This window comes from Gigantopelta aegis, unplaced genomic scaffold, assembly GCF_016097555.1.
Source record: "Gigantopelta aegis isolate Gae_Host unplaced genomic scaffold, Gae_host_genome ctg2195_pilon_pilon:::debris, whole genome shotgun sequence".
Classification (NCBI taxonomy): Eukaryota; Metazoa; Mollusca; class Gastropoda; order Neomphalida; family Peltospiridae; genus Gigantopelta; species Gigantopelta aegis.
In genome coordinates, this window is record NW_024532866.1 from 57,501 (window position 1) to 75,663 (window position 18,163).

The 18,163-nt window shown below is 34.8% G+C and overlaps 1 protein-coding gene across 1 annotated transcript; it reads right to left on the reverse strand.

The window, feature by feature from the left end:
* Nucleotides 1-7,032: 7,032 nt before the first annotated feature.
* LOC121391355 (phenolphthiocerol/phthiocerol polyketide synthase subunit C-like) lies at nucleotides 7,033-17,686 on the reverse strand. The gene is made up of 6 exons (XM_041523014.1): nucleotides 17,475-17,686; nucleotides 16,698-16,858; nucleotides 15,251-15,448; nucleotides 14,778-14,959; nucleotides 14,042-14,216; nucleotides 7,033-13,760 (listed from the first exon to the last, which is right to left on the reverse strand). The coding sequence occupies exons 1-6, from the start codon at nucleotides 17,684-17,686 to the stop codon at nucleotides 7,033-7,035; spliced, it is 7,656 nt and encodes a 2,551-aa protein (XP_041378948.1).
* Between the last annotated feature and the right edge of the window lie 477 nt (nucleotides 17,687-18,163).

An 18,163-nucleotide genomic window follows, 5' to 3' on the forward strand; every position in this document is an offset into this window, starting at 1 on the left:
ATTTATCTGTCTATAGGTAAAAGACCAGCTTACGCAACGAATCTAGTCAAAATAGGATTTTATATATGTGTCAAAGACCAACCAAAGAAGGTATATCCCTACATCTTGATAAATAAAATACATCTTTATTGTTATTAATGTACTAGAAGAATGATATTATAATCCGTTTGCGTCAAAAGCAAACCGTTGAATTGGCGTATAATTTCATAATGAATCGTACAAATACTCGTATGAAACATATATAATTAAATTTTAAACACATACCAACTTGCTTAACATTTTAACTTTTTAAACAAAAAGGTTCACGGTAAATAAAACGTTTTTCGCTGTAAAATTGCATATTTTAAATGTCTGTTTAATACAGGAATGAAGACAGTTGCTGAAAAAGCAGCTGCACGTATAATTCAGCCTTTAGTCTCTTTGTGTACACTTTAAATAAGTTACTAGTAACAGTTCTGGTGCAGTTGTCTATTTTGACTATTCTAGTTTTTGCTATCTTTTGAGTTTTAAAGAGACATTCCTGAGTTTGCTGCATTGTAAGATGGTCCCGACTAATAAAATATTTCTACGATTAAAGTTACATATTAAATATATTTTCTTGTTTAGAATATCAGTGTCTATATATTCAATGTGTTTCTGGTCGTCTTAATATTTGTAAGAAGCCCAAACTCGATTTTATCTTCAAATAATTTCGTACGTACGAAAAAATATATTTTAGGAAATAAAATGAAATTTAACCTAGTACAAATATTAGAACGATCAGAAGCACATTTAATATACAGCCACTAATATTTTACGCAGAAATATATATTTGATATGTAATTACAATCGTTAAAAAGTCTCTGTTAATCGATAACATCTTAAAAAGTGCAGCAAACTCAAAAATGTCCCTTTAAAATGAGATTTAATCTATACAATTTAAAACGTAGGTAGTAATCTCTTAATACATGACTTTGAACAATATCTTGCTCGAGCAAAAAATCTCAAACAACACAAAAAACTAACAACAACAACAACAAAAATGACACCATAAGAAAACATACCACTCCAAAATCGATGCAAGCCCTTAAGATTAGATATTTCAATAATGACATGTAATATTAAAAAGGAAAACAAAAACAAAAATAGGGAATTATTTATATTTCGTTTAATGCTGGATTTATTTTACTGATGCGTTTTTACTTTTTGAGTTGGCTAAATGATGAAGTAGGTATAGCTCAACATTTCCGAAAGGTAAACCTCATGACAAGCACTTAATATATAAGCAAATTTAAGAAAAAATAGGTTTGTGAACGTTTTTTTGGTAGAAGCTTGTGAACAAGAACAGATCACCTCTGATCTAATCCTGAGAACAATGCTTATAACCTACATACAACACTCATCAACAAAGTGGTTGTTGCCAGATTTTAAATTTACACTTAGTGTAGTCATTTGGAAATAAACGATGGCCACTAACTTCGTGTTTGGTCGCATCTTTCTTAAATAGTAAAGTGACGGACGCGAGTTTTAATTTTAAACATTACGGCGTATTTTCACAATTAGAGCAGGTTTTGATATTTGGATATCTAGGCTTGACCTACCAGGTAGATATAATCACTTTAACAGCATACCATGTCTGTATTTCAGTATAATATATATATATATATATATATATATATGCTACATCTTATGGTCTGTTATTTAATAAGACCGCCAAACAAATAAATAAAAAAAAAATAATAAAAAAATAAACAACATTAACATAAAAAAAATAAGAACTATAAAAAACGGTGTCGTCCCATTTGGTCGAATTCCCAATTGGTCGAAATGCCAATTGATCGAAAAATAAGTACTCGTCTGTTATATAACCACTACCTGATTACCTGTGTATGTATTGAACATGGCTTCTTCATGTTTATACAAGTTTTGATTATAGACGGACAATTATTTTCTCCAGTTTATCATAGTTTCTCCATGGCCTCTTGTGCATAAAACACTGTTTATACAAATTTTCATCAGAGACGGACAATGGCTTATTTACCAATATACGTTCTCCATGGCCACTTGAGTATATAAGATGATGTTTTTGAAAACAAATCACATTTACCATTCCAAGAATGGCTGGCTTATGCAAAGTGGAAACCACATATTTTTAGATGGAGACCTTCTTTTTTAATTATTTACAGACATTCACTACATTCAATACATGGATCATTTCGATATTTGTCATATTTGCATACTTTATGCGTTAAGCGATATCTATACCATCTATACAATAATAATCGGTTTTCAAATAATCTGGAACAGTTCATTATAATGACTGAGGTAACAACATGCATGTCAGTAAGACCATTGGACCATATCTATTGTTGTTTTAGCCGTTCGACCAATTGGGAATTCGATCAAATGGGAGTAAGCCAAAAAAACAGAACCCACCGTGGTGGAGGAAAAAGTTACCAATTAGTTGATAGGTATATTCTAGTACAACACAAATGCCAAGTTCAAAGCCACGTCCATTTCGAATTAATGTATTAATATTTATATACAAACTAATATGTTTTAATATTTACAAAACAAAACATATGTACAAGAAGTAATCCACCAATACATATATAAGTTCTGTTTATAATCTAGTAATGATACATTATCCACACCAATCACTGAATGGGTCTTAAATATCATATTTTAACCAGCAGTTTGGATCAGTCTAGCTAGTATAAGTCACATTTCATATTTTAAATGACCTTTCTGACCTGTATATAGAAACGTTGCCTGCGAACTCTTGAGATGTGTTTTTTAAAGGTCAAGATGCGTTTACTATTGCATTGTAATTTTTTTGTAATGGCAATAGATAAATGAGGATGTTATCTGAATTAAAACAATTATCCACATTATGTTGTAATGTAATAGTAGTTCGATTGTATGTGTTGCTTAATCATATCTGCCTTGGGCTAAACTATGTGTATAAAATCTATACTAGAGTAACGAGATTGACAAGTCAGTCTGTGTGTGTGTGTGTGTCTGTGTGTGTGTGTGTGTCTCTCTCTCTCTCTCTCTCTCTCTCTCTCTCTCTCTCTCTCTCTCTCTCTCTCTCTCTCTCTCTCTCTCTCTCTCTCTCTCTCTCTACTATGGAATATACTTGTCAAACGAGATTTGCACTGTTGTCAAAAATATGTTACGGTAACCTTCAAATGAAAAACGCCCGTTTTCCATGATATACTACCATACCAAGTTTGAGGATAGTGCATCAAACTGGCGTAGAAGGTATTTGTTGGACAAACAGTGATCACCTATACATAGTATTATAAACTACTGCCTCGCCTTCAAGTAGAATACTTTAATCGTATTGGTTATTAACGTTAAGACAAAACCATTATACCCCGCTTAGGCTGAGTTACATTCTCTTATACCCAATATGCTGTAAAGTTTACTTCAAGTAATGCTAGACAATATATACATTAAAAACAGCAATCATAATCACGTATATATATATATACACATCATATTTATTTTAGCTATAGAATACGTCTACTTAAAAACAAACCAAAACCAAAACTGTACCATCCAAAATATCAGCATTTTTGTTTTTAAACGGTGACTTCCCTAAGGTCAGCGCAAGAAGACCAATGATTGGCTGATTGCGAGTTTCACTGGTTTCAACAGTTTTCTTGTTTATTATAAGTTGTAGAAGCATCACGAGGAGTATATGGCTTTTTATGTACCCTCTGTGTGTTCTTTTACCCCGAGCCGAAGGCACACAGAGGGTACATAAAAAGCCATATACCCCGAGAGATGCTTTTACAACGAATTTATCTTGCCGACATCTTAAACCATATAGCCAAATAATCGAAATAACGCCAGACAATAATTTTTATTTACCCAGTGTGAATTCTTTTACCACTCGACTTCGACTCAGGGTAACAGAGCACACAGAGAATAAAGCCATGCTGCCATCGAGATGCTTTTACAATTTATATTGCATCTCAATATGATATAAAGAAATTACTGTTACCACACGTGTGGGAAATCGATTGAAAATACCTGCCGTAAGTTCAGTCAACCACTTGTCGATAACGTTCCCTAGACTCATTTTTACTCTACACAGTAAACACAATTACCACTTCGGGAACCAATCAAATAGTTCGCGAACGTTAACGAAACGTTTGCTGGCTGAATTTGTGGCTGATTGGCTGATCCATAGCGATGATCAGATCACTAAAGCCACACCGGTCAATCAAATGGACACTTAATGAAACTGATTACTATATGTCATATATTAAATGTTCAAGGGAGAATGCACCTTTAATAAGTTTTGATGGAAAAGACAAAACTTACTACGCTCTATTATTGCAACAACAATGATACATGGATACATTAAAACTTGAAATCTAAAATATAAACGGAAACAAAACTTGAAAATAAAGGAATGCATTTCCTATCCTTATTGATAGCTGTCCAACGCTAACATGAAAACGTCAGTTAATTATGTTTATCATTCATAAAATAATTACTACATTTTATAACTACATAACGTTTGACAAGAGAAACAGCATTTCATTCGGGACATATATGTGATGAAAGTTTAAAGATAATTAAATAATACAGAATTATTTATACGAAATTTACAGTATTTTTACATACAGATGTTTTAAAATGTACTTCGTGATAGTTGAAATAAATTATACTCGTGAAAGTTCGTCCTCATGGCAAAAAATTACATTGCATATATACTTAAAATAAACATGCACAACTGCTCCCGAACTTCGTTTTTTAAAACGTGTATTTGATACATATTCTATTGCATGTGACAAAGAAAGGATAATGTTTCCCAGCTTACAATTCAATGTTTTATAATAATACATCAATACATTCAAGTTTGCAATCTAATATATGAACATTAAAAAACCCAGAAGGAAAGTTTGAGAATAAACCAGTGAAATTTCTATTTCACTTTGATAGTTGGCCTGTTTGTGTTGAAAACAAAAAATGATTTTAATAACTATTATCAAGAATAGTTTTATCATTCATAAAAAAATCATACATTTCGTAACTACATGCAGCTAAAGAACAGAAACATTCAGGATATATACAGTATTAATACATTAACTGTCAACAAAAAAAATAACTGTAGGCTAACAAAAGGTGTGCCTTTATGACAACCAAAGAATATGTACACTGTCTGGAACAGTGTTCGACAAATGTTTAAAAAAGTCACTAGTTGACAGAAGCTTTAGCTAGTGCCCTATGTATTATACATATAGTAATGCAGTTGATAAATTCCACTAGCTCAGACCCAAAATCCACTTACCGACACCAAAGGCTTGTGGATTTATCGAACCCTGCCTTGCAAAAAATATGAAATACTACTTTTGGTTTGTTATTTTAAGTTGCATGGCGGTGCGTCATCTGGCAATGGTAAACTACAAACAAACACGTATACATTATTTATTTAGGTCAACTATAAAGTATACATTAATTATTGAGGTCAACAGAGCGCTACTTTTATATATCTATAAAGTTTGTCAGTTAGTGAAAATGTATATTACATGTTACCGCATTTTTCTATTAAAGTGTACAATATTGGTTTTTTGTTGTTTGTTTAGTTTATGTATATATATATATATATATATATATATATATATATATATATATATATATATATATATTTGTTTTTAATTTAACTTTTAACTTTTGTTTTCATAATCATACAGTTAATATATACACAATATATTTACATAACAACAGATCCAATCTTTATAAATAAATATATATATGTGAAATATATACAAAAAATACTAATTACAATATCAATACTACTCCTGGCTTTGAACAAAATCTCGAAAGCAGTGTTCAACATACAGAAAAAAGTCCACCCCTACAAAATATGGAAATGATAAATTAAAAAGATATATACATTAAAACAAACAATCATAAAGTGTCCAATGTTATAAAATGAGTCACTTGATCAATGATTGTTAATGATAATAAAAAAAACCCCATCTATTTCTATAAACATATAGTACGAGTCACAATAACAAACACTATAAAACAATTAAAGTACAAATATATCAGTATTGTAAACTGCATAACGGCATATACATAGCATTCAGTTAACATTTTTAACATCAATACATTTTTTCTATCTTAAATTCACATACATTTTACAAATAATCGTAACATATTAAAATAAACAATGTATATACAATAGAGTGTACACAAGTAAAATAGCAAGACTTGAAATACATTTAGTAGAATGAGAAGCAATTTCTACTTCTGTCATTTTTATCTGGAAACTGAGAAGCATTAAGCATTAAATAAGTTGTAGTGGAAAAAACAAAGTTAGACCATTAGTACAGATATAAAGAGAGAGAGAGAGAGAGAGAGAGAGAGAGAGAGAGAGAGAGAGAGAGAGAGAGAGAGAGAGAGAATTTGAATTGAAAAATAAAAAATGAATGATTATTTAAAGAGCTCTAATTTTATTTGGTTAAGTGAAAGTTGAATTTGGTTATTGATTTTCTTACCAAACTGGCCAAATGGCTAATGTTTGGATCCACCTTACACCCTTTAATCCTATAGGGTATAATTAGATTACATATTAATTTTAATTCTTACAAAAACATTAAACCAGTCTGTTTTAATATGCGCCAGTCAGCAGTGTATCTTTCATTAGTCTACAGAAACGTCATTATTCTGTTTCAAGTAAATTGCGTAACATCAATTTGCTCTAATATACAGTCGACAATTGATTTTAAACTGGATAGATAATCTAACATTGTAAGTTTGCTTTCCGAGGCTTAACGTGTAATTTCTATTTATAAATTTCGTTTTCTTTTTTTAGAAAAAGATATCAAGTAATGGAAAACTGTTCAGATTAAACGTCATCTGACGCGATGTTGTTGTTCTGTATACAACACAGATAAGAGGTTCTAACTAAAATACGCTGATGTTCCAACAATGTCTCTGCTTTTCTTCGTCATACTTTAAGCTGAGTACAGCTCATTTTGTAGTACCTGACACATATTTTATCTGTGTCTTTTTAATTCATTGTAACGTTCACATACTTGGGTTTTCTGTGCAGTTCTGATTATGGTTTGTTCTCAGTTTTATTATACTTGCCATATTCCGTAGACAAGCAGTAGTTACTGAAATGTCATTGATGACTTCAGTAACAACATCCTGAAAGGCCTTCATTATATCTTTAGCACGACGGCTGGATAAACTATTAGAATTGTATGTCAAGTCAACAGTCAATTGTTTTTCTTTTGTTCGGCTCCACATGCTAAACTGTGTCTCTGTGTGAGTTCCCAGGTCTTCTGACTTTGTCACGTTGAATGTGTAGCCTGCGTTCTTTGCAAGACTTAACAAAGGTGTCACAAATTCATCTTCGACAATCACAACTTTGTTTCTGATTATGTTTGTGATCTTTTGAGAGCTAACCAGTTCACTAATGATGTCCAGTGGGCATACGCAGTGGTCTATTGCCATTTGAAGTGCAGCTTTATTATTTTCGAGAAATTCCTCGACACTAATATTATCTGAAGTGAATTTGGCTAGCAAAGGAATGTAGTTTGTTCCAAGTCCAACAGCATTACCAACATTTGGAATGTACTGCTTAACATCGACTGTTGTTGAAATTGCCACATTTCTTTCATTGGTCATGAGATGAAGAAGTAGTTGGTAGAAACTTGTAATTAATTTATAGATGCTTAAGCCTTTGGACTTTGATAAGTCTAGCAGTGCATCATAAATAGCAGGTTCTAGTGTTATTTTCTCCTGTAGATATTTTCGCGATTTCAGTCTTTGTGGTTGTTCTGGTGTACCCAAGGTAATCACGGGAATCTCTACTTGAAGCCAATTTTTCCAAAAGTTCTTCAGTGCCTGACCTGTCTCCTGCAGGACCTTCTCCATTTCCACTACTATCAGACTTCCTCCTACCGTCTGTAGCTCTTGGAGATGTACGTTATGTTGAATTGAAAGAAAGATATCCACCATGTCTTTGAAAATGATTCCAATCCCTTGCATGTCAAAGCCAATGCTATTGTATACTGTTCTGAAATGACATATTTTACCACGAATGTAAATGAAGCGGAGTGGGCCTTGTGTTTCTAAGTGAAAGGTTTCTGCTGTGTGTTTATCTATCTCGTCTATATCTTCTCCATCCACCATTCTGAAGTCAGGTGACATTTCAACTGGGTTAATTTTCCTTTTTACATTCCATCTGATATTCTCGCTCTCTGATACAATTTCAAATATTGTCCTCAGAACTTCATGTCTCGACATAAGTTGTTCAGCTATTTTCTTCCATAGTTCTGGTTCAGCTACTGATTCTGGTATTGAGATCTCGTTGATATAATACAAACTAGGATCAGCAGGATTATTGCAGTAAATCTTATAGAAAGTGTATTCCATGTAAGTAAGTGTCTGTTCAGTGGCTAGAGAAGACACATCCTGAATTCTCAAATTGTCAGTAGATGTTGTGAATTTTGTGTTAATAAGGTCTGCAATTTCATTAACTGAAAGATTTTGCTGGAGTAACCCATTTGGTGTAATCCGCACTTGAAAGGTTTGATGGATTTGGTTGCTCATGGTCATTGCTTGCATGGAATCCAGTCCTAAGTTTTCAACACCTGTGTCTAATTCAAGAATTACTTTGTTAAGGCCAAGCACATCTGTGAGTAATTCTGTGATGTATTCTCTAATTGTTTCCAATCTAACACCAATGTCAGTGATTTTTAATTGTTCTATATCAATATGATGCTTCCTACTCAATGTTTCCTTTGGTAAATTATCCAGTGTTGGAACATCAACGATGGAGCTTAACTTGAACTCTAAAGATGTGTTTTTCTCATTTGTTACACTGTTGGCCAGTTTGATGAAGTTGAACTTAGCAGCAATAATGGTAGGCTTGTCCAGCATTAGTACTGACAACAGACACTGGTGGATTTCCTCTGTGCTAAGTGGTATATATCCTTGTTCTTCTAAAATATTCATGACATCTGGTTTATCCTGCAGCATCCCAAGATTGAGAGGCCCCCAGTTAACACTCTGCCCCACAAGTCCAGCTAGTCTGCGTTTTTGTGCTAATGAATCCTGGAAAGCATTAGCTGCTCCATAATTGGACTGACCACCATTACCAAACACTGAAGCAACTGATGAATGCATGATGAAAAAATCAAGTGGCTTGTTTTCTGTAAGTACATGTATGTTCCAAGCCCCTTGTATCTTGGGTGCTGCAACCTTCATAAATGTATCTTGTGACATATTGACCAATGTTCTGTCTTCAAGGACACCTGCTCCAAAATAAACACCTTTTAACTGTTTTCTTGGAAATGTGTCTTCGATTGTTTTAAAGGCTTTTTTCAGGGCTGCCATGTTAGTCACATCGACCTGCATGACATTTATTTCACAACCATATTCTTTCTCAATCTTTCCTATTTTGTGTACTTTATCCTCTTGTGTCTTTCGGCGATTTAGTATGACAACTGCACCAGCTTCTCGTTTTGCCAGGAATTGGACACATTCCCATCCAAGGCCTGTCAGACCACCAACTACAATATATACACCATCTAGACGAAGCAAGGCATCCTCTGAAGCAAGAACATTTGGGATGTTGTGATCAGCATTACCACATAGTTGAATTGTTGAGTTTTCCATCAATTTTGTAACGTTTGTTTCTTTTTCTTGGGGAGCAACGTGTTGGAGTGTTTCAGCAATAGTTTTGACTTCACTCTTGTGACCCAGAATCCATGTTATTAGATTGGGCATGGTGTCCATTGCTGATCTGGGTGTGAAAATGTCACTGGTCCTGACAAGTTGTATTTGCAGTTTCAGATTTTGATGACACAATTGTAGGTTAGCATGTGTTGGTAACAGCTGATCCATACAGACAAGACGCTTTGCAATGGGCCACATGTTGCAAACTATTTTAATGGTGTACTCATTTAGCAGAATGGTTGACAGAATAACTGCTTCAGAATATCTTGGTGCCAAACTTGAACTGTTAATGTCAACTATTTTAATAGTAGTATTTCGTTTCACTGTTTTAAGCATCAACAAAAGTGCTTTTGCCACAAGACGAGTATCATTAGAATAAATAATGAATATTTCCATGTCATTTTTTGTTTTATAGCAGTTATTCTGAATCCACCATAGAAACTTATCCATTGTATTTGGTGTTTCCATTTGTTTATCAATTAGTATACAATGGTGCCAAAACAAAAACAGTTTTGTTAAAAGTCCTGGTACATAACATGGCATTTTGGTGATGTCAATAACACACTGTTTTGGAACTGTCATGGATGTACTAACTCTGCATGGAAAGAATGCTACCACGTTTTGCTGAGCATCATTTCCCGTAGAAATTGTCCCAGTCAATTCAAGAGTGACTATGTTTGAATCTGGAGCACACTGTGGATACAGATATGAGCCATGCATAACAACCCTTGTCGTCATGATTTCTACAGGCTGTGGCAAATCAGATTGTGCCTCTTGACTGCCATACGTAAGATGTAGTTTGCCAAGAATGCCTTCATTCCCGGACAACAGCTTTGCTTTACAGAGCGAATCCAGCTTATTGTTTCGATATTGTGGCATTTCGTCATTTGGAAACACTTGCTGACACCAAATCAAATGTCCATCAACCACACATTCATTAAGTCCTTGGTTGTCTGCTAACAGCAGTTGTTGTACTGTGGCAGTCATTAAGGTATCAAATGTGCTATTCTCATCTGTATGTATATCAACAATAGTTGTCATACTGTAGACCTGTTCTCTTAGTACTGATCTTACAAATCCCCAACATGATCCACCTACCAGGTCTACTGAAGAGACTTTGTTTCCGATGTGTACAGCATTTTCTGTTACAATGAACAATGGAATACTTGCATTATGCGTGTGGAGGTGCAGCAAAACACTTCTCAGAGTCATTGCCTGCCTGGTAATTACTTCAGTGATTGTTTCGCTCGATGGTTGATCTCCAGTTTGCTGCTGGCACAAAAACACTATTGCTGACCATGTTTCCAAATTCACATATTTAGCTTGAAGGGTTGTACCCAGGTCGTTTCTGGTACCGTCAGAAGCTAGGTATTCAAAATGTATGTGTTTATTTTTTATGGCATTTGGTCTTTTGTCATTAATAATCAGCCATTCGTCCAATGGATCCATCTGAATATTACTTTTAATTAGTTTTTTAGTTGGATTCCATTTTGTTTGAAACATCATTTCTTCTTTTTGGGAACTCAGATTTTTTGTGACAAATTTCTCAATCTCAGCTATAACATATCCATCTAGTGAAATCAGAGATATGTGAAACATGTTCATGGAATTTGTTCGTTTCAGAATTGTTGTGTGCACAAGCATCTTATTTTCAACAGATCTACGTATCGTCAGACCTTCTATTTGTATTGGAAGTGCCTTCTGTCTGTCAGCTGCATGTTGGTAGAAGCAACCTGCAGTATGTAGCATGGCATCTAAAATTGCTGGATGAATTGTTGTTTCTTTCATTTCATCCCTGATAGTTGGATTCAAGGACATATGTGACAAGACTTCTGTTTCACTTTTAAAAGACTTTCCAACTAGTTGAAGCATATCTCCAAAAGAAAGCCCACCATTTTGAAGAGCCGAGTACAGTTCTTGTTTTGTAACAGTCTGCCTACATCTCATTTTTACATTTTCGATATCTACTGTGATTTCGTGAGATGAATGTTCCCTCTCAACCTTTCCTTCAGCATACACATGGTTCTGTTTATAAACAACAAACGTAAATGATTCTGGTATATCCATTTTAGTAACGTCAATATCAAGCTGTTCAGTCTCTCCCCTTATTAGCAATACTGGACGTTTGAATTTCATAGAAATACTGCAATTCTGATGTTCACTTTTTTTGAAGTAGAGACGTGCAATAGCTAATCCAGCTTCTGCATATAGTGCAGCAGGAAGTAGAATGTTTCCAGAATACCTGTGTTCATAAACACTGGCAATTGATTTTGGTGATAAAATAATTTTATGTTCACCACTGTGGTCAACTGTCTTCAGAAAAGGGTGCAAATTTGTCTTTGGCTGCATACCCATCAGCTCTTGTCGAACATCCTCAGATACGTACAGGTGTTTAGTTGTACAGAATCTGTACTTGGGATATTTTGTATTCTGTTGTGGTGACGCATACAAGGCATTCCAGATAACATTCAGTCCATGTTCATATATTTTGCCTGCGGTTTCTAACAAACAGCTGAGCTCAGAATTCCTTTTCATTGAAGGAACAGCAGCAATATTATCCTCGGTGAACAAATCATTAATGCCAGAACCTAACACTGGCTTTGGTCCAATTTCAACAAATATATTAAAACAATCTCCCTTAGCAGCATTCACAACAGCTTTGCCAAATTGTACTGGATCCCGAATGTTTTTCCCCCAGTAGTGTGGTGTTGAAAATTCTTCTTCTTGTGCTTTTTCGCCACTAACTGTTGAGATAATTTCTACATCTGGACTGTTTCCTTGCATTCCCGCTAGCTTTCTTTGAATGTCTTGTTTTGGGGTGTTTGTATGGTGGCTGTGAAATGCAGTCTTCAGTTTAAGTGTTTGAAGAATAATTCCATGTTTCTCGTCTGTTGAAGAAGTCAGAAGATCCTTTTCAATTTGATCAACAGCATCGGTGTCTCCACTAATAACACATGTCTTGGGACTGTAGTACAATCCAATGTTTGCTCTGCCTTCATATTTAGTTAACATCTTTTCATGTTTTTCTACTGGTCTATTGCGTACCAGCAGCATTTTTCCACCAGTAACATTTGCTAGCACGTCAGTTCGATGAAATATAATTTTGAGTGCTTCACTCAATGACCAAATCCCAGCAACATGTGAGGCTGCTACTTCACCAACACTCTGTCCAAGAACACAGTCCGGTTTAATTCCCAAGTGTTTCCAGAGTGCAGCTAGTGCAACCTGACATGCAAACGTGGCGATTGGGCCAAACATCGTGTCCTCTACATTGTAATCATCTAGAAGTCGTTCATAGAGTGACCAAGAGACATATTTCTTTAAACAACTATCAATCTCTTGGATCTTTTCTTTGAACACATGGAATTCAGATATAAGTTCCTTGCCCATTCCCATCCAAGCTATACCCATTCCTCCAAACACAAAAATCACCCTTTTGCGTCTGTGGGATATTCCTAACATATTACCAGGTTTCAGTTTATCAACTAGTTCTTTCACAGAACTTGCAGTAACGGCTTTTCTTACTTGAAAATGATCACGTTTCACTGATGATGAATATGATATAGCCTGCAGGTTTCTTTCAGTTTGTGTTTCAACAAAGGTGAGAAATTCAATTATACTATCTGTGAGGCCTTTCTGATCTTGTCCTGAAAAGCAAAACATCAAAGGAACTTTTGACATATTATGTTCCTCGGTAATTTTGGTTACGTCATCAAAAGATGAAAGAACGGCATGGCAATTAGTTCCACCAAACGCAAAGGAATTAACACAAGCAATTTTCTTTTGTCTGTCCCAATCTTTTAGATCAGTGGGAATTTCAAAACTCAGTTTTTGGAAGTCAATGTCTGGATGCAGTTTGTCTGCAAGAAGTGACTTAACAATCTTATTGTTCTTCATCATGAGCAACACTTTAATAAGACCAGCAACACCAGCAGCAGATTCAAGATGGCCGATGTTTGTTTTCACAGATCCAATATACCTTTTCTTCTGCACTTTTTTATGAAGGTCCGTGAAAAACTTTCCCAAGCTTTTGACTTCTACAGGATCTCCAGCGACTGTCCCTGTTCCTACAAAGAAACATGTTTTTATAATTAAATATTTAGATAAAAAGTACATTAAATCATAATGTGTTACGTAGTTCTTGACAAAAAAGAGAGCATGTTTTGTTTACTATATCCTGTATTTTCACTCATATAGTTTTCAGTTTTTAATATGTTAGCTATCTGTAAACTAATGCAATCACAGATAAATACTACTACATACATGTATATAGAAGGTGTGTGTTTCAGTTCAAGATAATTGTAGCATTTGCATTAATTTGCTGAATTTATAATATATGTGTGCTTACCATGTGCTTCAATGTAGTCTATGTCACTCGCATCAATACCAGCCTTTTGGTAGACAGTTTTTAGAAGCTGTTCTTGTTGTTCGCCAGAAGGTGCAGTCATTGGAGAAACTGTTCGGCCATCTTGGTTTGTACCTGTGACAATTGTTGCCCATATGTTGTCACCATCCCTAATGGCCTATAAAACATGATGTTATATATTTATGTTGGCACGGTTTGCTTATTATCACACGCCCCTTCCTAATTAAGAGAGAGCATATTCTAATATAGTGCTCTATCTGTATCTCTACCATTTCGTCTCTCTCTGTATCTCTGTCTCTCTCCCCCCCTCTCTCTCTCTCTCTCTCTCTCTCTCTCTCTCTCTCTCTCTCTCTCTCTCTCTCTCTCTCTCTCTCTCTCTCTCTCTCTCTCTCTCTCTCTCTCTCTCTCTCTCTCTCTCAACCACTACACCACCGTGGCCTGTTCCTGACATTGGTCGAATCTATTTTTTTTTGTCATTCGCGTTTGGCTTTTTAATTTCGTCTCAGTTACAACTACTTTTTAAAACGTCCAAATTGCAGATACAAATATAAGAATGTCTCATCCCACACAACATTTTAAATATTGTATCAGTTTTTGATACATTAATAATTAATATACCAATGCAAATTGGTAGTATATGTGGGGAAAATAAAATCTGACAAATTAATAAATAAAGGCCTAAACTAAAAATACTATTATATTATATTTATTCTCTTACGTCAGAGAGTCTTTTCAGTAGGACAATTCCACATCCCTCTCCTCTTGCGTATCCGTCTGCACTGGCAGAGAAGGCCTGACACTGTCCAGTCCGCGAGAGCATCCGGGCTCTGCTAAGCTGTATGAAGATCGAGGGAGTCAACAAGGCGTTCACTCCTCCACACACGGCCATGTTGCAGTCTCCTGTGGTAAAGATAATTGTATTTGTTAAATAATATTGTATTCTGATGGTCAAACATTAGATGCTGAACTTACAAAGCATGGTTTTTGTTTTTTAATTTACAATATTTAAACACCTGCGTTTTAAGAAAAACAGGTTTCGTAACTTTGGCCGTAGATGTCTGTCTGGCTGGCTGGCTGGATGGATGGGTGGGTGTGAAGGTGGGTGGACAACCGGTCAGGCGGTAGTGCGAAATAACAGACAGATAGATCGTGAAAACCAGCTGCAATTAATAGCCAATAACAACAACATACCTGATTTTAATGCCTGAATACCAAGATGGATTGCTACGAGAGATGATGAACAGGCTGTATCTACCGACATGCATGGTCCTCGCAGATCAAAGATGTACGAAACACGTGCTGACATAATACTAGTGGAGCCGCCAGTTACACTGTAGTGATTCAAATCCGTTTTGGAAGTCAGCTTGCTGTAATCATCACTCATAACGCCTGGAATGTGAATTATTGTTTATAGCAATATCAAACAAATGACATAATTACAAAGCGTCTCTTTGATTTTGATTTGTACATGATACGGTTTTTAATTGCATTAATGTTTTGGTGCTGTTTTCTGACAACATAACAGTAAGCTCTAGTATTCAAATACAATATCGAATTTTGAGTATTTACAGGTAACATCAAAGGTAGAAACCTGACATGTATGCTTCAGATGCTATGAATTAAAGTATTACAGCCATGCAATTGTAAATGTTGTTTAACATAGAAGATATATGCTGGGAAATTTTTCATAGATTTAGACAGCTTTTTCAAGTGAAAATCTATATTTATTCATAACCAACAACACTTCATAGGTTTTGTCCAATGATTGGTTATAACCATCATTATTAATTCTAAAATATATTTCACCATAGGCAGAAGTTTAAAACATTTATGGCAGGGTTTGTTTATATATTAAGTAGATCATATTTATTTTCTTACAGGAACTCATTATTTATCTCGTATAACTTATTATTTGTTGTGTCCGTCGATGCCTTGCGTATGAGTACAGAAGGACAGACAGTCTCTTGTAGAGTTTATTGACCTAATATTTCAATAGATTATTTAAGACTTAAAATAGCCATCCTGTGTTTTAAGCCCTAGCAAGACGTCCGTTTGTTTTCCCATAAAAAATAAAGACAAATCCTTTTTTCCTGTCTTTTTTTTAAAACCACCATCTTACCTTAACGTGTTTTAAATATAAAGTATTATATATATACGGATAAATACATTTGGAATGACTTTTGGCTGAATTATTTGAAATATCGTTTGGCCGTTGGAAGAAATAATATATTCCTACGTACGAAATTAGTTTAGAGAAAAATAGATCTTAAAATACAATAAAATCATTACGATGTCCAGGAAGGTATTGGTTTCAGAGATATCTTCTAAGCATAAAAATGTAATTAATTGTAATTTTAATAATGTAAAAATATATTATTTGCAGAAAAACTTTTAAAATGGCTACAAACTCAGGATAGTCCCTTTAAAGCCAGACAGCACAATAAAATTAATATATTCAGTTTGACTCATTTTATTACATTTTAAATGATTTTTCATGTAGTTATTATAATTGTTGGTGTTATTGTTGCACGTTTGGTCTAATTGGATGTAGATGCATTATCGGACGCTGTTGCTCGAAATCCCACTACACCCCATCCTCTCATTTTATCTGATATTTATAGACTGGTGGTATCCAAACCTATGAAGACTCCGGTGTCTGAACCCTGCATATTTTGTCTGGTAATTCCGCCATCTTGTAAAGCCATGAAGACACACTCGAGGACAAACTTCTGTTGTGGGTCCATCCTCTCAGCCTCCTTGTCACTGATACCGAACAACTTGTTGTCAAACTGATCAAAACTGAAATAAAACTTATACAGGTCAACAAAGTTCATAGAACGGGTAATATAGATCAAATGCTTATAAAACACCACCAACAACAACAACGAATTAGTATGTGTGATGTTTTGTAGTATTGGCTTATAGAGGACAACATAACTTGTACTAACTGATAGCTATGGATGGGTCACTGGAGTATAAAATTTTAAAACAGTTGACTCGTTCATTTTCTCATTTAATTGATTGCTGTGTTTACATTTATTTGTGGGCATACACCTCAACTTTTTAGTATGTCTGTCTAGAACAGAGGATAGTGGATAATGAGAAATCTAATTGGTTACTGGCATTACTTCCACAACGAGCAGTTGAGACCCATCGTTATTTACATAAAATTCTACCTACGCCAGTGAAGATTCCATCCCCATCCCAATGTATAGAGTGCTCATATGCTGTTGTTTAAATATTTATCATGGATTTTCATAGTCTATGCATATATTTTTTGTTGCTTTATCATGATCATCATTATCATTAACATGTCATCATCATCGTCAACATCAACATCAACATCATCATCATCATCATCATACTATATTATTATTATTATTATTATTATTATTATTAATGTGAATATTTATACTTTTCAAGAAGTCCAGCTCTCCTGGCATACATTTTGCCAGGCGCGTTTGCGTCTTCATCATAATATGCCTCCAGATTCCATCTCTTGTGAGGTATTTCATTGACGTGATTCTCTCCCTTTGATAAAACCCGCCAAAATTCTTCGATGTTGTCTGCACCAGGGAAGCGACATCCTACACCGACAATAGCTATTCCTTTACTGTTTTCTCCCATCACCAGACCTTAGACACTCAGAAAGGTTTGGCCCACTTCCATCTTTAACAGAAAACAAAACGGAAAATGTAGATGAAATCAAAATAAAACCACAGACTTTTATTTTTTTTTTAATTGAAAAGGACAGGCCCATGATAAATTTTATCTCAAACGTTGGACCATTAGACATTTGGTCCATGTGTCTTGTATTAATATTTACACAGAGACTTCTGTGGGCACAGAGCAAATCACACAAAAATCAATAGTGGGGATAACGGGTAATTGATGGCCACAGAGTACAGTTATCTTCCCATCTGGTTGTCCAAAATCTGGAAATATATCCGCACAAGTAGTATACTGTTTGACTATTTCTTGGCAGACAGCTTTGAAACGGCAACTTTTAGAGTAAAGTTAACAGGGGTGAGCATGTAGTTTGCCCATGCAAATGTAGTGCCCTTTGTGTAAAATGGGTGTACTCAGGCCAGGTTTAGTGGGTGT

Excerpts from the sequence above, each read along its gene's own strand:
- LOC121391355 (XM_041523014.1), bottom strand. The coding sequence starts at position 17,686 with ATGGGAGAAAACAGTAAAGGAATAGCTATTGTCGGTGTAGGATGTCGC. Across the intron at positions 15,449-16,697 it reads AGACACCGGAGTCTTCATAG|GCGTTATGAGTGATGATTAC; the intron begins GTTTGGATACCA and ends TTCACATTCCAG. Across the intron at positions 14,217-14,777 it reads TACTGAAAAGACTCTCTGAC|GCCATTAGGGATGGTGACAA; the intron begins GTAAGAGAATAA and ends CATGTTTTATAG.